This window comes from Pleurodeles waltl, chromosome 11 (assembly GCF_031143425.1).
Source record: "Pleurodeles waltl isolate 20211129_DDA chromosome 11, aPleWal1.hap1.20221129, whole genome shotgun sequence".
Taxonomy (NCBI): domain Eukaryota; kingdom Metazoa; phylum Chordata; class Amphibia; order Caudata; family Salamandridae; genus Pleurodeles; species Pleurodeles waltl.
Window position 1 is genome coordinate 503,826,014 of NC_090450.1, and position 25,233 is coordinate 503,851,246.

A 25,233-nucleotide genomic window follows, 5' to 3' on the forward strand; every position below is an offset into this window, starting at 1 on the left:
GCTGATAGTTTAGTGGAGGACATGTTGGATCCGGACAATGTGGTCCACCCCAGTCCTCAATGTGGTCCCCGAGCACTGAGGGAGCAGGTTACATGGATGGGCGCCACCAGAAACCCCTGGAAAAGGAGGCTCGGCCGCCTCTGGGTGGAGAGTCCTCATCCATCCCTGGAAGTCAAAGTCGCCCGTACGCCAGAACTTGATGACAGAATGGCCATTTTCCTAGCAAAATATATCAGAGACCCAAAGAGGGCACTGACCACTCTTGCCAGTCATGCCAAGACAAATTGCTGGATGTAGCCCAAGATACTCAACATAATGGAGGAGGCCAAGCAGTCAGGAGCCCTTAAATCCCGGAAATGCTCTCAGGCTGAGACCGATAGGCAGTTATCTTGCTTGGCAATGCCAATTGTGCTCTTTCAGCAGAGAGGAGGCGTTCCGTCCTCATTAAGGTAGACCCAAAGCTGGGAAATCTGGCTGCATCAGAGGCGGGTCCCGGCATGCAGGGGGGTTGTTTGGGGACCCATTTGTTAAAGAACTTGGCAAGTTTGTTCAGACATTCAACTCGCTGGAAAAGGCACAAGCTTCCATTAAGAAGATGTTTTCTTCAAAGATTTTCACGGGGCAAAGCGGGGTAGGGGGCGCTTGTAAGGCTGCTTTACCACCAACACCCACCAGGCCAAGGTTCCCATCAAGGCCAGTGGCAGAGCCCTGCAGGACTCAGCGGTTTCTATCCCACCCGTCATTTCCATCACGCCCATAGAGGCAGAGGAGATGGTCGAGGCCACAATCAAAGATCTGCCCAAGGTAAGAACTCTCCTTTCTTCCCAACTAAACATGGGAGGGTGTCTGGAGTTGCTCAAAGACAACTGGCGGGCGCTGACTTCCAATGCCTTGGTTCTCCAGACTGCTCAGGGTTTTCACTTGGAAATCGTGGGCACCCAAATGCAGTAGGTCAAACCTCGTCCTCTGGTGTTTTCCCGGGTTTGTTGAGGAAAGGGGTGACTGATCCTTCTGACTTGCACCCCAATGGGTTCATGAGCCACATTTTCCTAGTGGAGGAGAGAGATGGGAGTCAGCACCCAATGATCAACCTCAAGGAATTCAATGAGTGCCTGTTGTATCGCCACTTCAAGATAGAGGATATCCATCCCCCGCAACTTTTTGAGGCCAGGAGACTGGTAAATTCAGTTGGACCTCAAAGATGCTTATCTCATGTTTCTGGTGTTTCTGCTGCTTTGCAGGTCTATGCAATTCCGTTGGGCCCTCAAATCTATGAATTACAAATGCTACCATTTGGCCTTCCATCCTCCCCCTAGTGTTTCACCAAAATTCTCAGAACAGTGGTAGAGTCCCTCCGAGGCAGAGGCATCTGCTTAATGCTTAATCTTGACGAAATCTTGTTGATGGATCAGGGCCCTTGTGCCCTGCAAGCCCACCACCAAACAACAGTGGATTTGTTGTACAAATTGGGGATCATCATTAACAAACAGAAGTCCCTGCTAGTCTTAGCTCACAGAATGACTTTTCTGGGTTTCATGATCGACTCACCCTGAGCCTGCCCTCCAAGAAGATGACAAAAATCCACCACGAACTACGGAAGATGGTGGCCCATTCACACGTCTCTGTAGCAGCTGGCCAGGCTGGTGGGCCTCTGGGCATCGTCCATCCAAGCCATCTTCCCAGGATCTCTCTACTACAGGGCTCTGCTGCGGGTGAAAACCTGGCACCTGCGCAAAAGGTTGCCTTACTCAGCAGTGATTCCTCTAACAGACGAAGTCAAGGACGAGATAACATGGTGGTTGACTGATATGGAGGCCTTGAACATGAGGGCTATCTTTGGTTCCAGTCCGGACATAGTTATCGAGACAGATGCAAGCCGATCAGGTTGGAGGGCCAGTTGTGATTGAGTATCCCCAGGAGGAAAATGGTCCTCAGAAGAGCCGTCTGTACACATAAACTGCTTGGAACTTCAGACAGGCTCCTTCGTGGTCTAGTGCTTAAAGAAGAACAAGGTCAGTTACTTGATCCTGTTGAAGATGGACAAAATTTGTCGACGAGGTACATCAATAGCCTGGGAGGTCTGTGCTCCAAGCTTCTGGCAGCTCTGGCGACAGGTTTTTGGCAGTATTGCCTAGATCCGGGCATTTCTGGGCATTTTGGATGCTAGTATTATTCCCACCCACTTCAAGATATCTTGTACACGCCCCAATGAGGTGTTAAGATCCATCTGGAATTCTTGAACACTTCTTAAGGAGTAAGTATATGAGGAATTATGTTAATGTTATTGGTTCTGGTGAATGTCTGATATAATGCTGCATATTGTACAGAGCATGTTGTACAGTCAAACCTTCTGTTTTTTTGTCACTCTGCTGATATTGAACTTTACTGACATTATTCTCCATGTTTTTGATTGGTAATATGTTCAACAGGTTTCTGACATGATATTACAGTATTGCCGCCATTATTTCAGGGAATGAGGTCTCCAAGCTAGAATGAATGGAATTGAAATGGATCTCACTTGTTGGGAAGCATCTGTCGTAAAAGAGAGGACATAAACAGTGTAGATGGACAATATAAGGAGGGCTGTTTACTGACTGGTTGATGGTTCTGTGTTTTTCTTTTCCGTATGTTTCTTGGGAAAGGTAATTTGTTGATAAGGCTGTTGTGGAATAAAGTGAAGAAAGATGATTCATAATCCTCCTCTTCATGCCCTTAATAGAATTTAAACCTTTCTTCACGTTAGCTAGGAAAATGTATATTTTCCATTAAGGTTTACAATCATATGTCATCCAAATGATTTGACTTTCGTTTTCTACACAGATATGGGAGAAAATAACAAAGTCAACACAAAAGGACCCATATTATACAGAGATTTCATCCAACAGGAGCAATAAAATATCATGAACAATACCATTATTTGTGTTCATTATTTCTGCAGAATGCAATCAAGCAGCCATGTTTACTTATTTTCACTGTTGTTGTTCTTACTGTTCTTGAAAATGTTGTATTTTCCAGGTCCTTTCTTTAGCACTGTGTAACACTTTAATTCACAATAGTTTGCTGTCGTTCTTGTAACTAGTTTGCCCTGCCATCTACGCTTGACATTGGCACAGAGTGGGCAGATTGAATATTCATGTAGTGGGATAGTGCTTGAATGGTAAGGCAATACTGCATTTTATAGAACTGTGCTCTAGTTTGGTGCTCTGGTTTACTTGACCATGATGATTTTGCGGAACCTAATAATTTCACATGTAGAAAACTGTAAATAAACCCCAGATTTTGGAGGTGAGGCAGAGTTTTCCTGCAATGCTACTAAGGATGCTGACGTGTTATTAACGATTTTGCTGCTCGCTTGGGACTTAAAATTTTCTGATTTGCACATTATTCTGTATTGTCATATTTACTGAGAGCCTTCATGTCATTTACTCTTTATGCATGTGCACCTTATTATTTCTGTACCACACCTTACACATTTTTGTAATACAGCTTTAAAATGCCTTTTCCTGCACTATAACTCATTCAAATTCTTTATTTGAATTAGATTCTAATCCATAAAAGCACAATAAAGCAGTTAAAAATCACACCATAAATTCACATACATACATATAATAAAACGGTTAAAAATTGCATAAAAGATACATTTGGGTCCTATTGAATTCATAATGAGTTATTCCAGCCCAGTGACAGAGTTTTCAGGATTCTAAAAATGCAAAATGGGGGATGTCCCCATAAATAAAGAAATCATATGGAGTACTATCAAGAAAACAAGACAAAGGGCAATCAATTGCCACCACCATATTCAGTGCATCTATCGTCATAGCTTAAACAAGCTACATGTGGCAGTGATTTACGTCTTTGGATGGCCTTCTTAATATAAGCTAAAACTGCACAACACATTTTAATACTTGTCAAATTTATTCAAAATTTGAAGGCCTCCTTGTAATGAATGAAGCTATGAGTCCAAAGAAGAGGGCACAGTGAACCAAATCAAATGTCTTAATACAATTTACAGAATAACATGAAATGAATTGTTGATTGGCTGGCCTTTCGGTCACATGGATTGTTTGGGAGGTTCAGGGTCCGTGGATCTGATTTGGGGAATGCCACAAGAAGGTGTAGCAGTTCTAAGCATAATCTTGCGAACAAAAACGAACCTATCCTGGGTGTTGGTCACATCTACCAGGTATTCCTGGATCCCCTAGGTGAATACACACATACAGTATCTATCCACTGTGGTCTTTGTTCTTTTCTGACACTCGCTACTGGCTTCTCTTCTCCCCATATAAATAGATCTTATACTGTGGGGATGTAAAACTGGTAGGCTATTGCCCAGATCGTGTAAAAATACATTTACATATAGAAGCCATAGTATCTTTCTGTGGCGATCAAACCCCAGGCAATCTCTTATGGTATCCCTAGTAAAGTTAGGGCCTCATTTCGACCCTGGAGGGCCTAGGACTGCCAGGGCCGCAGTGGTGGTCTGACCGCCACATCACAACTGTGGCAGAGCTGGCGCGGTCGGTCCGCTGATATCACCAGGTTGCCGACAGCCTGGCCGTGCAGGCGGTCTCAATCTGCCACAGCAGCGCTGACCTGGGGATTACCAGTCGGCTTTCCGCCAGCCGCTGCATGGATTTTATTGTATTTAACTGATCTTTATTGTTCAATTTAGATTTTACGCCTGCCATATTCCAGGAGATAATAATTAAATGCTCATCGGTGGTGCCTGTGAATTTTGTAACCCCCTGCCTCACCCTTGTGCTTCCCTCAGTAACCTGTAAATCGAATCTCTCTTCACAGGAGCTCAATTAGAAGAAGTAAATTATTGACTGTGTCCTTACTTATTTAACTATATTTTGACATGCTGTGAGGTGCCTTATCTTGGGGACACACTTCCTTATGAAAGTGAGGTTTAACAGTCTCCAGTTCAACCACCTGTGTTCGTGCTGTTGAAGTAATATTTTGTGGAATACAATTTTACAGGATCCCCCCACACCAGGGACCATGTCTAGTCAAATGGAGTCCAAGCATTTCAGAAGAATCCAATGCTATACAAGGCAACTGATGCAAATGGTGATTAAAACTTTCCAGAGCGGATTAAGAGATACAAGTAAGAATCGGGTAACCCGCTACAGGCACTGATGCTACCAGTCCCAACTAGGCACTTCAAGCAAAGAGATCTACAGAGCCATAAGAGTTGTAAAGTTAGTTTGGTTCTGTAGTCAGAGTGACTTCCTTCAGTCAGTGGAATATGGGCCAAGCTAGAGTGTGAAGTCTGACAGCTTCTAGTCCTTCTTGAGTTGATGGGCAGGTGAAAGAGGCACCCTATAGGCCTCAGACAGTTTAGGGACAGTGCAGGCTCACCCTTGCATCAATGAAATGCTACAGCTGCTTATTGACCAGAATGTCCTCCTTTCTTCCTCCAGGGAAGCTGAGCTGTGTTGAACCCATGGCTCATTGGCAGGTGCACACTTAGTCCTAATCTAGATGGAGGGTACCAATCCAGCACATAGTCAAACCATTATGTGGTGTCTTCTTTCCCTACCAATAGTTTTCAGGCCTCTACCTTGCAGGAGAGACAACAGAGATGAAACCAATTAATGAATTGGGGATGGGCCAGTCGCGTATTTATAACCCTTGTTAGACCTGTGAGCTCTTGGCGTGGTTTCCCCTGTCTTTTTGGCTTCCGACCTCCTGTTTTTGATCCTGTGCGGAATTTTGTTTTTACTGGCTTTGGGACTTTGGGCACTTTTTGCCACTGCTGACCAGTGCTATAGTGCAAGTGCTCTCTGTTTAAATGGTACTGGTGATTGGTTTATCCATGACTGGCATATTATTTACTAGTCAGTCCCTAGTATAAGCGCGCCATATGTGTCCAGGGCCTGTAAATCAAATGCTACTAGTGGGCTTGCAGCAATGATTGTGCCACCCACAGGAGTACCCCTATTAACATGTCTCAGGCCTGCCACTCACGTGCCTGTGTGTGCAGTTATGAACTGCCAGTTCGGCCTGACAAGTGCACCGACTTGCTAGCCCCAAATCTTCCCTTTTACTACATGTAAGTCACACCTAAGGTAGACCCAGGGCAGCCCCATGGTCTGGGTGTAGTATATTTAGAAGGTAGGACATGTATTAGTGTGTTTTACATGTCCTGATAGTGAAACACTGCTAAATTAGGTTTTCACTATTGTAAGGACTATTTCTCCCAACGGGTAACATGTGGATCGCCTTGAAATATATTTTGAGCGTAATTTCCCATTGGGAGCAGATAGAGATGGGAAGTCTGGGGTCTCTGAAATCAAAATGTAAAAATACATCTTTTATTGAAGTTGGCTTTTAAATTGCAAGTTTGAAAATGCCACTTTTAGAAAGTGGCCATTATCTTGCTTAACCATTCTGTGCCTCTGCCTGTCTGTGGAATACACAAAGGAAGGGGAGGTGTGCCCTGCATATCCTGATGCGTCTTCCTGGACTAGAGTGGTGGGAGGAGCTGACAATTGCACCTGACTAGGGCTGTGCCTGTCCTTACACAAAGCAGTCTCAAGCCCCCTGGATTGGGTCTGGGGCCAGGGCAGGAAAGGCAAGGTTTTGTGCACTACAAGGACTTTCCTTTGAAGCTTGCCTACTTCAGAAGAAGAAATGGGTATAAGTACTGGACCTCTGACACTACAAAGTTACAACACTTCTGGACTGAGGACATTCTGACAGGAGGAAGAGCTAGATGGTGTAGGAGGGACTGCCACTCTGCCTGTTCCTTTGTTGTGCTGGCCTGCTGCTTGCTGCTTCTGTCCTGGAAGTGGAAGGACTGGACTTTGCTTTCTACATCCTGCGTTCCAAGGTTCTCCAAGGGCTTGAACTGAGCTTGCCTCCTGTTAAGAAGTCTCAGCAACATCAAAATCTTCATCTGCCAGTGCCTGGGCTCTTCTGCTGAGAGTCCTGACTTGCCATGTAGTGGCAACTCCAGTCCCTGGGTCCTTGGAAGTGTAAGCTGGTGACCTGAATGAGGAAACCCACCCACCCACACACTGTGGTGGAAAAACCAATGCAGGGCCTGTGCCACAGCTGGAGAATCCACAAAGCACCTGTCTCACAGCTGCAGAATCAAGGCAACACCTGTTTCACTGCAGCTCCATCAACACAGCACATCCGGATTTACCAAGCATCGGCCCCGGGTGTCAATTTCTCAGCTACCCCACGCCGCAGTAAGAAACCGAGGCTGTGCATCTGGAAATCAATAAATCGCCATTCCTGCGAGGACAGAATCAACGCATCACCTCCCCTTCCAGTAAAGAACCGATGCATCGCCTTTCTGGCGAGGAAAGAATCAACACATTACCTCCCCTGCGCACTAAGGAACCAACACACCTAGCTTTGCTTTTTGGCATCTCACCTCCCCTGCGGCCTGCATCATCTTTGTTTTTCACACATCCCAGGTACTTCATGCTAAAAAGATACAATTATTGATTCCTATGGATTAAGATTCATTGAAACCTTTAAGAAAGTGATATCTTTACTCATTTATGTTGGATTTTTGTGGTCTTGTTTAAATAGTGTCTATTTCTCTAAACTGGTGTGGAGTCCTTTTGTAGTGTTTTTACTGCATTACTGTGTGTGTGTGTGTGTACAAATGCTTTACACATTGCTTTGAGATTTGCCTGACTGCTCGTGCCAAGCTACCCAGGGGGTATCTTAGCTATGTGGTTCCCTTACCCTGACTAGAGTGGGGGTCCCTACTTGGACAGGGTGCAAACCACTGCCAACTAGAACCTCCATTTCTAACAACCCTATTTTGGTCAAATGGGATGCAAGAGCAACCGGGAGGTCTTGTTTATCCGTACAGTAAGGTGCTCCTCCAATCCTGGAGGAGTGCCATGGATTTCGTGAGTGTTGAATCCCAGAAACCAGTCAGACCAGTTCTGACAAGTCAAGGTGTTACTTGTATTTGCTTTATACTGAGGCCTGCGTTATCTTTTGTTGCCATGGGAGGCTGCCACAACACAGAAAAAGGAGGACAGAGTGTTTCACCTAGAACAAAAAAAAACGTACATTCAGGCAAAGGGAAATGGCAGGATTCTCCCCGTTAAAAAGGTACACAGGTTTCGGAGAGGGGTATAAGTAGATTATAGGTAGAGGCTGGGATGTCTGAAATAGCAACTACCAGCTCACCATAAAGGAAAATAGCATTTTGTGCAGCACCAGTCTACCTGTGAAGGGCACAATGTACACACATCCAGCATACATCTTACAACCATGTCCCAGACATTATGAAGCTACAGGACAATAGGTATGGGGTTGTGGCAGAATTTCACTAAGAAGCAACAAAAGGGACCTTATACAAACTGGTACAGATAGAAATGTGTGAGGCCCTCGTCGTCAGCCGCCAGTACAGTCAGTAACCACACTGCCCTGATCCACTTTTCAAGGTGAAAAAAGGTTTAAAATGTATTGTCTGTATCTCAATAGGATGTCAATCACATCTGAACCACTAACTCTAGGTTATTCATCCTTATCAGCAACGTATGTGAGTAAGAAGGAATGACAAAATATGTTACTTTCTATTTTCCTCAAGAAGTGCTGAACTTGTGGCGAAACGCCAATAGAGAAAGAAAGAGTCACCGATAGAGAAAAGGATAATTTCTGGAACTGTCAGAGACCATGAGCTTTGTATGAGGGAAACGGATGCCAGGCAAACCCATGGTTACCTACTCAAACGATTAACTTTTGGAGAAAAGGACCTGTACTTTTCAACTCCAAACCCTAGATACTGAGATATACACATGTACAAGCAACTATGAGAAAGAAATACATGAGAAGACAAGGATCAACAAGAAAAGGTCAGAAAACAGTTGTATGGAGATAACTTTTTATTAGGTGACCTACAGAACAGGACATAAAGAGGTCACCATGGCAAACCAAACATGGCATGCCAAATTTATCTTGGTAAATAAAAGCAGTGAACTAAAATGGGAAAAGATAGTAAACAACCATCAACCTACCATGATGACTCCGGTCTCATTATTAGCCAACATGATGGACACAAGGCATGTGCTTGGACGGATTGCTGCAATGACATCCTCCACTTCTGCTTGCCCACTCACCTGAGACACCTTGACAAACGTGGCATCTGTAAAAAAGAATAGGAACATCCTATGCCATTACATGCATTAGAAGTGTCCCATAAAAAACATAATTCTGTTCACTCAATCTTGTGGTATGTAACGCTAACCCACTGACCTGCAACTTGTAGCTTCACCAAGTGCTCTAGTGGCAAACGCACAGAGTCATGCTCCACGCTAGAGGTGATGAAATGTGGCACTCCGCCCAACAAGGCATTGTAATCATGATCAGAGCCACACTGGCTCATCTCCTTGAATTCCTGGAAATACTTGAGTACTGAATGGAAAACCAAATTATTGGCCTGTAAAAAGATAGAAGAGACAGTAAAATCTGGAATGCAAAGCCAAGCAACGCCCATGGCTTCATATATTTAATTAAGGAGGCAGCTAACTGTGTAAGTAAAGGAGAGGAAGATCACAGGCGCGAGGTTAAACTGCTGAAGTAATATAAATGTGAACAGATTATTTTCTTTCATCTAGAGTACTTTAAAAGCCCAGATGTGATATAATCTCAGTTTTCCATAGACATTCAGTGACTTGAAAGTAAAGCAATCTGTACTGGACAGATACATCACCTTTCCAACCGAAACCAGTTTGTTCACATGGACACCTTCAGGTCACAAAAATTGGTCATCAGAGGTGGCGTTCCAAAGAGCTCCTCTCATCTTCAAACACACAAAGCTGCTTGGTGCTCTACTCACAGACAACAGCACATAGATTCAACAATGTGACAGTGATTCTCAACTTTATGTAAATGTATCCTCTGCTTCAGATATCTAACGACTCAAACACTTCTTGCACATCATCCAGACCTGGATGTCCAGCACTTATTTGAAGTTTGACCCAACCAAGACAGACAGAATTTAATTCTTGTAATTTGTTAAGACCAAAAAACAAGATACAGTACAAACTGGGCTTGGTGATATTAACTTCAAAAGTTTCATACCCCAACTGTCATCGAATGCCAAGTCACTATGGTGTACACTGGACACCAATCTCACCCTCGAAGAACACAATGCTAAAAAAAACAAAGACTGCCTGGTACCAGCTCTCTCTTGTAAAGACCAGAAAGTGACTTCAGAAATGCTCATCAAGCCTTTGTATTCTTGAATCTGGATGGTAGTAATGCTCTTTTCCATGGCCTCCCAGACTTCATACCGGCACCCTTAAGCGCATCCTACACGCTGCAGCACGACTCTTCTAGGGCCTAAAGAAACTTGATCATATCCCCTACATCTTGATACAACTCCATCAACTCCCTTTGCTGGCCGCACCAACTTCAAAACAAGATGTATTCCTTCCAAAGCTATCATGATCAGCACCCTTTATTATCTTGCAGACAAGCTCACTATCTCTAGTAGTTTGTGGTACACACCCAGCCTGGACATCATTAGATGTCAGATTAAGACATGTATAAAAGGAAAAAAAAACAAGACAGCAGGCCTATTCCACCTGCGCACGCAGTTTCTGGAACAACGCCACCATGTTCATCAGGTCCACACCAGTGCTACTGGAAACCTAAATTGGTACTACCTGCACCCCAGCAAACCAAAAATGCCAATGGCTGGTTAATGTAGGTGGTGTAAATAAGGAGTGTAGCTATCAATGGTGCAGAGAGTGCACCACTGGCCTGAGTGGCCAAAGAACACTGAGTAACACGCTGTTTCAATACCCAATCAACAGAAATGAAGGCCCATTTTTATTGCTTACACTACCGACACCCTTGCTACGCCACTGTTTCAATTGGCTTAAAAAAATACAATAATATCTCTTGAAGGATTTGCTGAAGTACTACACCTGGAATTTGGGACATGCTGCAGCTGTGTAGCTCTATCGGTCCCTTCAAGTACTTTAAATTCCAACCCCTGTGAATCTGCAGAAGGGTTACTGCTTCCATTGGTGGTTTAGTAAGTGTGTAATCATATGTGATATCAGATGTAGAGTTGACTGCACAAGATATGCCTTTCTGATCAGCACATTTTATTTGTATTTTATCTTACAACATTTTGTATAGTCCATAGAATCTGCACAGGTACACAAGTTTGTCATGAAGTGTTTTCCTGCATGACCGTCAGGACAATTATGGGAAGCGCTGTTCCAGCTAAGTCTCTGCAATAATTCACAAGCCATGTTTGAAGTACATATAGAGAAGACAAAGAGATAACTGGAAACTAGCTGAGAGAGTAGTGCATTCTCTGGAGTTAACTAGGCAGTATGTACCTTTTGGCACTGACAGCTAGATGCAAAATTACAGACATCACAAGGTTTCTGTACTATGTATGAAGCATGATGACAGAGATGAACGTGCCAGAGTCAGGGGTCACTCTGAATCAGCCACTGACACAACTCTGCTCCCCACACCAAGTACCAATGCAAGTAAGGCAAGCCCTAGAGCAAAGGTCCAGGTATGTCAAGGTTCTTTTCTCAGAAGTATGTTGATGATGAATGATAGAAGCTAGGAGGGCTAAGACATTCTGCCAGGCAGCAATGGCAAATATTCTGTCCCACACCATGTGCGCATATAGAAAACTACACACGTCACCTTATCAACTACTTCGGGTACTGCAAGAAGTCTCCATTCTTAATATTATCATAGTTTTGTTCCATCCATCTTAATAACCAAAATGTTTCAATTTTCATGAATCATTCATCTTATTAGTACTTCTTTTCCACAGTGTGACAAACTTCCAGGTGTGTAACCACTTCATTCCTTAAATTACATCTATAACAGATGTTCAACCTCCAGAAAATCCCTGCCGCAGTGGACGCACACAGTTCTGAATAGTGTACAAGCAATGTGGCAGCAACGCCATTTTAGCCACAGCTATTCTACCCATTAGCAACAGCAGCAAAGTATTCCACAATCACAACAATTCCTACAGAGAAGTCAAATTCCTCTCACCATTATGCCGCAATTGCTCTGTCTCTGTGTGGCCACCATCACTCATGGATTACAGGACCAGGCCAACTCCCACCACAACCCCAGGTCCGGGAGCTGCTCTGCAGGCACCCCCACCAGGGGTGCCAACTGAAACAACAATGACTTACAATGACTTTACCCTATTGTGCATGAGCCTGACACCTCACCAAAGTCTTCCAGAAGCTGCAGCACTTTGGCAAAGACTTCTTTGTAGCATGCAGATAAAACAACGCATTGTTGGCATAAAGGGACATCATATGTCTACTTGCCTCAGCTCAATCCCCCAGCTGTGCATGACCCCTCAGAGATGAATGGCTAAAGGCTCCATTACCAGGGCAAACAAAAGAGGTGACGGGGGCAGCACTACCTAGTCCTCTGCTCAACACCCCACCGGTAACAGCAGTACCTCCCGTCCTGACCCACGCACCCGGAGTAGTGTACAGCAAGCGTATCGAGGCACGGAATCGGAGACCGAACTCCTTAGCCTCCATGACCCCCAAGAGATATACCCAGGCCCCTGTATTGAATGCTTTTTTGATTCAACGGAGGCCAACGCCATGTCCTCCTGGGCACCCTCCACTTCATGCAGAATGTGCATCAGTCTCCTCAAGCTCAATGTCATACTACCAACCAGCAGGAAGCCACACTGATCAGGGTGGACCAAACCACACATTGGAGGGCGTACACGACTGGCCAACAATTTAGATAGGATCTTAACATCGGAGTTATTCATTGTAATAGAAGGATACGCTGACGGGTCTGAGCCATCTCCCCTCAGTTTGTGCATCATATTGATGAGTCCTTTTCTCATGCCAGGCAGAAGCTGTCCCAGCTTCTCAGCCTCCAAAAACACCTGGAGCAGTTTTTGTGTGACTGCCGCTGAAAATGCTTGATAAAACTGGATGGGAAATTCATGCCCCGGGGTGCCTTAGATCATGAGAGTACTTGTAGTGCCTCCCACAGTTCATTCAGCGTGATGCCTAGCTCCAACTCCTCAGCCATATTCTCTCCCAACCTAGGGACCTCCAAGGCTTGTAGGTGGGCTTGTACCCAGTCCGGCTCACAGCGGGTGCCACCACAGTACACCCTCTTCAGGTGTCGCGGAAACATTGTCACTACGGCCTCCTGCGTTGTTGCCAGAGCGCCCACCTCATCTCTCAATGGGTGTTATCTAAATATTGTTTGTTTGTGGGAAATAACAGCCACCATAAAATTCCATGAAATACCTAAAACCTAAAACAAGACACGCACATTTTGAAGATGCTCAAGACATGAAAGTGCCATGAAGGTGGGACAAAATATAACTGAAGGATATATTACTTAATGGAAAGTTGATAAAGGTACTGAACTGCTTGCTGCATATGTTCACAACTGTAGCACAGTCACTTCTTGAGATAATCAGATTTCTTCTATCAACAGTGCTCATCTCATATGAAATCCCAAGTGTGTGGAATAGTTGAGTCTGTGTTGTCTATTCAAAAGCTAACTTTGAATCAAAATTAGCTACTGTCATTGTTTAATTAAAGGAACTTAGCAGCTAAAGATTAACCATACTTTTTATTTTTCCTATGAATTAAGGTACATCTACTGTGGTCCACCCTCCTCCAAAGGAACCAGACTCCAAAGGGCCTTGTAGGCCCTGACCAAAATATGCAGGGCCAAATCCACACTTTAGCTGAGGTAAACATAAGCTTTCTGCAGCTCTTCCTTAGAAAGGAGCAGTAGGTGTAATGTACAAGTCAAATTAGTCTAAATGTAATTGAAAGTAAAATAATGAATGATGGTTATATATGGTCATACTAAAACGTGTATATTTCTGTAAAACCAAATTATGTATTAAAACAGGTACAGGCGGGTTTACAGAAAGGTCAGAACAGAAAAGAAATAGTAGGGGAGGAAAGTTATAGGATCTTTGGTACTGAAGATTCCACAAATGTAAATGAATACTGAGAACTGCAAAGTGGCATTGTTATAGTTACCCATCCATTAAAAAGTGGCCATCCAGTGTACTTAAGTACACAATTTTCTTCAACCGGGCTTGAATCTCTAACAATCACAAACAATAGGCATCCTAGAATATTGCTTTCTTTGACAATATCAATTGGAGTTTTCAGATCTATATTAAAATTGTTCAGCAGATGACCCCTTTAAAGATGCTCATTTATTGGGAAAGCATCACAGACACTGCAAAATGGTGCTGTTGTAACCTTTTTAATCTCACCTAGGCTTCTATTTTTTTTGGAATGTGTACTGGGTGTCAGTCACCTATGGGGCTGCACCTTCTATCCATGAAGATGTGTGCAACCCTCCAATTTATACTTCCAACTGTAGGCTACTACTGAACTGTGGTTCTGTAGGAGGGGCTTTACTGACTCTCCCCTTATCTCTTAGTAACGGAGATCGTTGTATATGATCAGCATCTCACTGTGCCGGAGCAACACAGAGACTGGGCTGGGTATGTGGCAATGTACTCCAGCTTGACTTGTGTTTAAGAAAAGCATCTCATCACAGTTTGAACCTGAGAGGCCTGGATTGTCTGCTTCTTATCTGCCGTGCTGACATCTATCATCCCAGGAAGTCTGCGTCCTGGTGAATCTGTGAGATACACTGCAGGTATTTTGTTCAAGAAATGATTCAGGAGTTGGCGAGCTGTTGCAAGGTAGTGAAGAAATCTGTGCCTCCACCAAGACAAAACCTAGCACATAAATATTCTTGGGACTCCCCCACACCAGAACCCTGTAACACAGCATTTGTGTCCATGTAGGTTTTAATCACTTCTGTACAAGGTTAGTGAAAATATGATGACAAGGAAAAAGGTACGCAGGAAGGGGCAAGTCAGGATGTGAGCTTGATAGATGCATCTCCTGCGTGCTTCTGTTTAAGAATTAAAATAGGCAGTTCCATCCTCAAACAGGTGCCATCCACTCCAAAAAACTACCAAGAACAAATACAGTTGACAGAGGCTAGCCGATTCAAAGCGTCATGGCCACCATGAGCATGAGCGTTAAGGAGAGACACAGAAGGAAAAAGAAGTTTGCTCGCAGGAAAACGTATTGGCAAACATGCAATTATCTATTTAACAGGGTCGACAGCCAAGGCAGTAACAAAACTGCCCCAAGGGGGGACAAGCACAAAGCATTTACCAATGATAACAAAGGATTTTTGAAAGACAAGTCCATGAACGAGTGATAGTGACGGGCGTGCGGTGGCATGGTTAAAACCCCACAGATAGAATACGCTCGACCTAAAAAAATATGGGTCTCTTTCCAAGACACCACAGTCCAAGGCACAATAAAAGCTGCACATTGGAGTTCCGGACAACTCTTGCTTGTTTTTCTTTTCAAGAAGCATGAATGAATGTAACATGGCCACCAAGAAACCTGTGAGCTCAGTGCTGCCAGAGAGCAGTTTTGGTGTGGCCCTTATTGCTATCCCCAACCCTGTAAGTGACTGGGACAGCACTGCTGACTGCTAGTGATGCTGTCTGATCCCAATATGAGGAGAGTGCAAATCGATCTACACACACACTGTATGTTTTCTTTGAGCAGATGCCATATTGCAATGGGGATTTGATAAAGCTGTTAAAAGTTGCAGTGCCATACAGTAATGGGCTTGTTTGTGTTGCATGACAAGGCTTGCTCCCTATAACCCCCACTACTAGAGCATCAGGCATTATGACCCTCCTGAAAGGTGCAAACAAAGAAAAAAAATAGTGTTCGTGAACACAGGATTGAGATCAGATGCCTGGGCAGTATTTGACACACGGGAACACAAAGCACATTAAACTACAGTGGAGAATGTGCATAATTCATGTCAATTGTCTATGCACTACTGTTAGTCATTAAACCTTTTTGAAAGGCACTCAAAACTACAAGGGTAATTTTTCTTAATCACTGTACATTCGGGCTATTAGCTATTTCTCACACCCAGAGACCAACTCTTATCTGTCAACTAGCGTGCTCAGTGAGTTAACGTGCACCTGTAGTCCATCTTTCTCAGGCCAGTAACGAATATTATTATATTGCATAACGGTATCTATTTTTATTTATAGTTCTCATAGGTGGCATTAGTGAGGTGTAAAGCACTGTAAAAAAGCAAAACTATTTTCAGATTCTAAAAATATACAGAAAACATGTAACATATACAATTATTATAACTGGGCTGAATTTGTTCAAGGAACGTAGTGTCGATATTATAGTATAGCATATCAACACAGATGGTGTAGCTGAGCAGTTTAAGCAATAATTTAACAATTAATTCCTGATGACGAGGAACCAGACCTGCAACTGGTCGACTCCTAACATTACACTCAGATACTGTAAAGACATTATGTTTATTTAAATTACAATAAAAATAAAAAAGCAAGTGTAGTTCCTTGTAACAATCAAAATGCTTTCCAATCATAGGGAAAGCAGCAGGGTCTTTTGTTATCTAACAGCTCAAAATACTAAGACGAATTGCTGGTATGAGACAAATTCTATTAACTTATTTCAATGCACGCCTTTCAACAAAAATGATAAGGAAAAATTAAATAAAATTCAAAAGCCCATGTGCAGGATACGGTGTAACAACTGTGATGAGAGAGTGAAACCAAGAAGCAAATCATGCTAGATAATCCTGAGTGACGACCTACCCACACTCAAGCCCAAATGCCAAGGATAAAAAGCAGACACAGCTCACAATTAAATCTAACTATGACACACTGCCACCCCAGGCATAGCTTCAAGGAAGATGCTTAATTCTGACACAGGCATGCTAGGCTTTCTCAACGTTTGCTGTGAGGACTGGGCCATAGGTTTGGGTCAATAAGTGTTGTGCAAAATCCAGCTCTGCTTCTTATTTTACCAAATGAAACTCCAGATCACAAAGTTACAGTTGTAGGTTTTAACAGCCTGCATGACAATCTCTGTGGCACTGCTCAGAAAGGCCTCTTCATAGGAGTATAGAATGGACAGAGCATACCTCTGTGCCCCCGGAGGTGAAGATGATGTCCTCAGGTCTTCCTCTAACCATCAGTGCCACATTCTCACGGGCGAGGCCTATAATCTCCTTTGCCTTCTGACCTGTGGAAACCAAAAGGAACAGTTCCTTGTCTTTTTCAATGAAGTACACCAGTTAACTCCAGTTTTCACAATGCAGCCTACTATCTTGACAATGTGCTTGATCAAGAACTGCAGTGACAGGTGTATGGCAAGTAGATCTCTACCTGAGACCAATTATAAACTACTCACCAACGTGTAATGTTTACATAGCACATTACCAACCAGTACTATCAGGCCCGGAATAGTATAAAAGGGTACACATAAAATGTTAAACATGGTTTTAGACTTGGTCGCAATGCACTCCTGGTGAACATTAAGTGAGGTTCTTGAAAACGGGCTCCGCGACATATTGCTGGGGGAAAACCAATAATGGTTGCTATACAGAGGAACGAAAATACCCTTGAGCTGCACTGCAAAGGTTAAAAAAAAAAAAAAAAAAAAAAAAAAGAGTTCCCCTTAAAGTGTTGCGAGAAAGAAAAAAACAGAAGAAACATACTAAAAAGGTATCTTCTCATCAAAGAGGAATCTCACTGCTCTATCAGTAGTTCTCCCAACGGCAAGAACTACCCTCCTATCCCCGAATTCACCCATGACGTCCACCACCCGCTTTCCTCTGGCCATCGGAAAATCTCTAGTCGGCTCCCTTCACGTCCGCTGTCCAAAGCATATCCAATTTTCTTCCACTAAGGCTTCCTCCGGTTGTCAATGCTCACCTACTTTTACTCTCATTTATTTGCTATCTGAGGAACACATGCTTTCCCCTCCCATGTCAACTTCAGGAACACACCTTGGGTGCCGCACTCTGCCAAGCGAGGCACTCTTACTTGTCCTCTGCCCTGCAATGCACTTTCACCTGCCCTTCCTACAACCCCTTCCCTGAGGTATCCTGTTTGTCCACTCCCCCTGAGTTGCTCCTCCTTGTGCCCTATCCCAATGCATTCCCACCGCCCACTCCACTGTGCTGTTCGAGTCATTATGCTCCCACACCCCACCTCTGATAGCACCAACTGGGTAGCAGCAACCGAGTCATATGGAGGAGAGGAAAGGCAACAGAGTGTACCAGAATAAATAGGGCAGCGCCAATAAGGTGTGTTTCTGTGAATCCATATGTGTGTGAGTATATGTGAGTGGACAAGGAGTGTATGCCTGTGTTTCACCCACTGCTGTGCATGATAAAATGCTGACTATGGCACAACAGGGTAATTTTTCATAACTTGTGGACAACCATGAGAGGATGTTCATTACCCATCCTGGTAAAGTTCTGCCATTTTCATAATGGTGGTTGTTTGACTTTTCATCCTTGGCGTGGTCTCCCTTAACATTTTGCCTCTGTTTCCCAGGTTGTTGATGGGTGCTGGACTCTGATTTTACTGTTTTTGTTTCTCTGGGCACTTTACCACTGCTATTCAGAGCTAAAGTGCAAGTGCTCCTTTACACAATGTGTATGTAATTGGGTTATCCATGATTGGCATATCTGATTTATTAGTAAGTCCCCAGTAAAGTGCACTGGAGGTGCCAGGGCCTGTAAGTCAAATGCTACTAGTGGGCCTGCAGCACTGGTTGTGCCACCCACATAAGTAGCTCTGTAATCATGACTCAGACCTGCCATTGCAGTGTCTGTGAGCAGTTTTAACTGTAAATTCGACATGGCAAGTGTATCCACTTGCTAGGCCTAAACCTTCCCTTTTCTTACATGTAAGACACCCCTAAGGTAGGCCCTAGGTAGCTCCAAGGGCAGGGTGAAGTGAATGGTTAAGGTAGGACATATAGTAATGTGTTTTACAGGTTGTCAGACTTGCCAGGCAAGTGGCAAGAGTGGGAGGAATGTAAGGCTCCCCTCCAACCTTTGCCTGTTGTCAGTACTTCCTTTGAGAGGGTAGGCATTGACATTGTGGGGCCTCTGGATCCCAAGAAAGCCATGGGCAACAGGTGTATCCTGGTCTTGGTGGACCATGCCACCTGGTACCCACAAGCCATTCCTTTGAGATCAATCACTTCCCCTGTGGTGGGTCGTTCTTTGATGGGGTTTTTTACCCGCATGGGGTTCCCCAAGGAAGTGGTATCTGATAGGGGTACCAACTTCATATCCATGTATATGAAGTCTCAGTGGAAGGAGTGTGGGGTAACCTACAAGTTCACCACCCCTTACTGCTCCCAAAGTAATGGTCTGGTTGAGAGATTCAACTGCACCTTAAAAGTCATGATCATGGGCCTGCTAGAGCCCTTGAGGTGGAAGCGGGACGCCCTCTTGCCATGCCTTCTGTACGCCTACAGGAAGGTGCCTCAAAAGGGACTTGGGTTTAGTCCCTTTGAGCTGATTTATGGCCACCCTGTGAGGGGACCTTTGAGTCTGGTTAAGGAAGTTTTGGAGAAAGCTCCAAGTAAACCCTGCCCAGGATGTATTCAGTTACATGCTGGCTCTGAGAAACCAGACTGCTCGCTTCAGGAGTCCCGCACAGGAGAACCTGGAAGCAAGCCAGGAAGACATGATACGCTGGTATGACCAGAATGCCACTCTGGTCGAGTTTCAACCTGGACACAAAGTGTGGGTGATGGCACCAGAGAAGCCTAGTGCATTCCAGGACAAGTGGACTGGGCCATTTGAGGTGGTGGAGCGCAAGAGTGAAGTCACCTACCTGGTGGACTTGTGGTCTCCAAAGAACTCTTTAAGGGTTCTGCATGTCAACCGCCTCAAACCTCACTTTTAGCAGACTGAACTGTCCATGCTCCTTGTGTCAGAGGATGGGGTAGAGGAGGAGAGTGAGCCTCTTCCTGAGCGTCTGCAGGCCAATAAGATGGGTCAGTGGAGGGAGTGATCCCCTCCCTGACTGTGGAGCAGCAAGGTGACTGTCACCATGTGTTGTGACATTTTTCCTCACTGTATTCCCTGATCCCAGGAGTCACACACTTGTGCACACATGATGTGGACACTGGGGACAGTACACCCATTAAACAGAAGGTTTACAGGGTGACTGATAGGGTCAGGGCATGCATTAAGGAGCACTCCAGCAGTCCTTGGGCCAGCCCATTGGTATTGGTCCCAAAGGCTGCAGCACCTGGTGCCACTCCAGAACTCAAGTTCTGTGTGGACTACCAGGGACTCAATAAAGTCAGCAAGACTGACGCACACCCCATCCCCCGAGCTGATGAGCTCATTGACTGGTTGGGAGCTGCCAAGTACCTCAGTACGTTTGATTTAACATCTGGGTACTGGCAGATTGCCTTAACTGAGGGGCCAAGGAGAGGTCAGCATTCTGTACCCCAGATGGACACTTTCAATTTAAAGTGATGCCATTTGGGATGAAGAATGCCCCTGCCACCTTTCAGAGGTTGGTCAACCAGGTGTTGGCTGGGCTGGATGATTTCAGTGCCAGCTACCTGGATGACAGTGCAGTGTTTAGTTCCACATGGGAGGAACACCTGCAACACCTCTGGAGAGTGTTAGAGGCCCTGCAGAAGCCAGGCCTCATTATTAAGGTGAGCAAGTGCCAAATAGGGCAGGGTTCTGTGGTGTATTTAGGACACCAGGTGGGGAGTGGCCAGGTGGCACCCCTACAGCCTAAGATTGACACAATTCTGGCTTGGGAGCCTTCCAAGACCCAGACTGAAGTGAGAGCCTTTTTAGGTCTCAGAGGATATTACAGGAGGTTTGTTAAGGGATATGGTACCATTGTTACCCCCTTAACTGAGTTGACTTCTAAGAAGCAACCCAGGAAAGCGATCTGGACAGAGGCTTGCCAGAATGCTTTTGACGCCCTGAAGGCTGCCATGTGCACAGCACCTGTGCTGAAGGCACCTGACTACTCCAAGGAGTTTGTTGTGCAAACAGACGCCTCAGAGCATGGTATTGGAGCAGTACTCTCACAGCTTAACGAAGAGGGCCTAGATCAACCGGTAGCCTTCATTAGCAGGAGGTTACTACCCAGGGAACGTAGGTGGCGTGCCATAGAACGTGAAGCGTTTGCTGTGGTCTGGGCACTGAAGAAGCTAAGACCCTACTTGTTTGGGAATCACTTCCGAGTTTAGACCGACCACAGGCCCCTCAGATGGTTAACGCAGATGAGGGGTTAGAATCCATAACTGTTGAGGTGGACCATTTCCCTACAGGGGATGGACTTTACGGTGGAACACCGTGTTGGTACAAAGCACGCCAATGCTGATGGTCTGTCCAGGTTCTTCTGCCTTAGTGATGAGAACTCCCATGAGGCTGGGTAGTTGCTCCCCACTTTCAGCTGGGGGGACACGTGTTAAAGACTTTTCATCCTTGGCATGGTCTCCCTTAACTTTTTGCCTCTGTTTCCCAGGTTGTTGATGTGTGCTGGACTCTGATTTTACTGTTTTTGTTACTCTGGGCACTTTACCACTGCTAACCAGTGCTAAAGTGCAAGAGTTCCTTTACAAAATGTGTATGTAATCGGCTTATCCATGATTGGCATATTTGATTTACTAGTAAGTCCCTAGTAAAGTGCACTGGAGGTTGCCAGGGCCTGTAAATCAAATGCTACTTGTGGGCCTGCAGCACTGGTTGTGCCACCCACATAAGTAGCTCTGTAATCATGTCTCAGACCTGCCATTGCAGTGTCTGTGTGTGCAGTTTTAACTTTAAATTCGACTTGGCAAGTGTACCCACTTGCCAGGCCTAAACCTTCCCTTTTCTTACATGTAAGAAACCCCTAAGGTAGGCCCTAGGTAGCCCCAAGGGAAGGGTGCACTGTATGGTTAAGGTAGGACATATAGTAATAATGTGTTTTATATGTCCTGACAGTGAAATATTACTAAATTCGTTTTTCACTGTTACAAGGCTTGTCCCTCTCATAGGTTAACATGGGGGGTACCTTTAAATCTGATTAAAGTTTAGATTCCGTTTGGGAGCGGATGGACATGTGGAGTTTGGGGTCTCTGAGCTCACAATTTAAAAATACATCTTTTAGTAAAGTTGATTTTAAGATTGTGGGCCTGATTCTAACTTTGGAGGACGGTGTTAAACCGTCCCAAAAGTGGCGGATATACCACCTACCGTATTACGAGTTCCATAGGATATAATGGACTCGTAATACGGTAGGTGGTATATCCGCCACTTTTGGGACGGTTTAACACCGTCCTCCAAAGTTAGAATCAGGCCCTGTGTGTTTGAAAATGCCACTTTTAGAAAGTAAGCACTTTCTTGCTTATACCATTTCTGGATTCTGTCTGGGTCAGTTTGACAGTTGGGCTGGTTGCATCTCACACTAGATAGTGACACAATGGGGTAAGCAGGGGTTAGCTGAGGGTGATTCTCTTTTACCCTGACTAGAGTGAGGGTCCTTGCTTGAACAGGGGGTAACCTGACTGTCAACCAAAGACCCCATTTCTAACAGTGGTAATTGTCTCTGTGTGGGCATGATGCCCATCCCTACTGAAATGCTGGATGTGAAATAATGCTTATAAATCCTGCCACATTATGTGCATGGTATAATGAGGTCTAACTCTCGCATAATGCTGGCCCCGGGATAATGGTTGGCATTCTTGGCATATTGTGCACATCCAAAGTACAGTGGTGTTCACTCATGGCACAATGGTAGTAATGGCGATAGAATAGTAGTTCTTGCCATACTGTGAGCATTCATGGCACACTGGTGCCCTACTACAACATTCACTGTGGCCCAATGGTGGTGATACTATGAATATTTTGGGCATCTGTGTTACAATGATGGCTCTGTCAGTATTGTGGCAGCAAGTCCAATATTGTGGCAAATCACTGCACAATAATGGTATTTCTATATAGTCTGTGGGCATCCATGGCACTCATACCCGCATTATGGAGGTACTGCATGAGACACTGTGGGCATGCAGAACACTGTGTTGGCCATGCAAACATAATGCTAGCCCTAGCCTACTAGAACTAATTCCAGGCACATGGCAGATAGCTGTGGTACGATGGTGGCACAGCACAATTAAAAATAATTTCGAATGCATTAAATTTTATGCAAGTTCAGAAAAGAAATAAAGAAGTGCATATGAAAATATATACCATGGGACAGATAAATCTTTGCTAATGCCTGTATTTAGGAAAGAGTTTAGGACAAGAATAGCCCTATTGCATTTGTAAACAGTTGTATATTCAGCAAAGAATGTGACCTGAATTACCTCAAGGTGTTTGCGGTTCAGTCGCTGGAAATAGTGATGAATTAAGTATGATGAGGATCACTATGTGGCACTGGAAGATTATTCCAAAAAGGGAGACTGCTCTTCAATATGCCACGCATCTCAATCTGCCTCAACTTTTCATGCTCACTCTAGCTTTCTCCTGGGTAAACCAATTCTTGATCCTTGGGATTTCTTAACTTTTCATCCTATCTCTCAGTTGCTGTTTGTCCGATGTGTTTTCTATGGCCTGATGAACTTATAGACAACCAGACAATCCCTGTAACAAGTATACCCAGTCACCTCTGAAACCTCAGGTACCAAATACTACTGCAAGATCACTGAGCTTTCTAAGCAGTGGATTTCAGGGGATAGTGAGGGTTCCTAAAGCTATTTAAAGCAATCCATGTTACCCCGGACTTCGGTACCATCTATTCATTAGCACAAAACTGTTCAATATTAATGTTTTTTAAAGGTTGCTTTCAAAAAACATAATTCACTATATACCGACTGCCACAAGCTATTTGTCTCAATGACACAAGTTACCTCCCACTTTTTCTGTTCCGCAAGTCGGCTACCTCTTTTTTTTTTGTCCTCATAATAGTAAAGAAAGAAAATTCCCACCTTGCTATGTGAGGGTCATCAACCTGCGTCACGTAAGGTGATCCAACCTGAGCAAACGCAGCCATTCACCTCTCCTTGCCAGTACCAAAACTCATGACCTGCAACACCACCAACCGGCAGCCAGACACGAGAGAGGGGCGGGGCAAGAAAGTGGACAGAAGGAGATTGGTAATAATCATTGAACTATATGTCTGAGGTGATAGTTTGCACAAAGTTCTCCCATATGGCCCAACTTTCGTCTCTGATACCCATGCATTCCAAATCACAAAAGAAATTCACAGATACAAACCAGTCACGTATATTCGGAGATGTAGATTTAACCCAATTTAAACATATTTGTCTTCTAGCCAGCAACATCAGTAAAAACATCATACCCTTATGTGATCTAGACAACTTAGAGTCCCATGAGGTCCCCAAAGAAACCCTGAAAAACACCAATACTGGAGTCACTTCCACCTCTGTGCAAATAGCCGGTTTACGAATGCCATTGATCGAGGACCAAAAGGAAAAGAGGTTAGGGCAACTCCAGAACATGTGTATATCATCTGCATTGGAAACCTCACAACATGGGCACTTCTTTTCTACCTTCCCCAAAGCGGTTAACCTCTGGGGTGTCCAATAGACCCTATGTGTTGTATACAGATGGTTGTTCTGCAGGGCCACTGATCTAGTAACTGACCAAAGCATGGAAAATGAAAACACCCAAATCTGCGCTATATCTGCGGCTGGCCAGACACTACCCCACTTCTTCTCTGGAAGGGAGGCCTCTGAGTCCAAAGCTTCAAGCAACGCCTGATCCCAGACTGAGATCTCTTTATGAATCAAACCTGTTAACAGCCTCTCCTCTCAGTAGTTCTTAGTGCCCCCCCCCCCTCTTGAAGGGAAGCCGCCCAACTCAATAGCTGCAAGTATTTGAACTTGGAAAGCATATAATCTGTTAGCTCCACAAGCCTAAACCAGGATAGCAGCCTGGACTCCTGCATAATTTGTCCCCAACTCATTATACCATTCAATGGAAGAGACAATTTATCTAAAAGAAATTCAGGAGTACCAGGCGATTCCCAAATCGGAGCCCGAAAGCTATAATAATGAATGCCTAGTACTTGCCGAGCCAGCCACCAGACTCTAGCAGCATCTTTGAGAAGTTTCAAACACATTTTTTTTAAAGAATTTGGGATGACCAAACTTATACAAGAAGAAACTACCAGCAGCTGAAAACTCTTGAGTCAATACAGCCCACAAAAAAGGGTATTCTGAGCTATCACGAAGTAAAAACCGAACATTCTTCAAATGAAAAGCCAAATAATATTTGTAAAAATCTGGAGCCGCAATCCCCCCTTTACTCTTAGGCCTACATAACTTATGCCAAGCGATCCTAACCCCTCTGGAGGACCATACAAATAAGTTA

At 44.4% G+C, this 25,233-nt stretch overlaps 1 protein-coding gene across 2 annotated transcripts in view; it reads right to left on the bottom strand.

Moving 5' to 3' along the window:
* The window catches only part of SCLY (selenocysteine lyase), a 201,795-nt gene that overhangs the window by 161,942 nt on the left and 14,620 nt on the right, over positions 1–25,233 (bottom strand). For both annotated transcript variants that reach the window (XM_069213881.1, XM_069213883.1), the window contains exons 4-6: positions 16,999–17,099; positions 9,235–9,418; positions 8,997–9,124 (exon numbers count right to left, since the gene is read on the bottom strand). In XM_069213881.1, the coding sequence (XP_069069982.1) occupies positions 8,997–9,124; positions 9,235–9,418; positions 16,999–17,099 (413 nt within the window). The remainder of the gene's footprint in view (positions 1–8,996; positions 9,125–9,234; positions 9,419–16,998; positions 17,100–25,233) is intronic.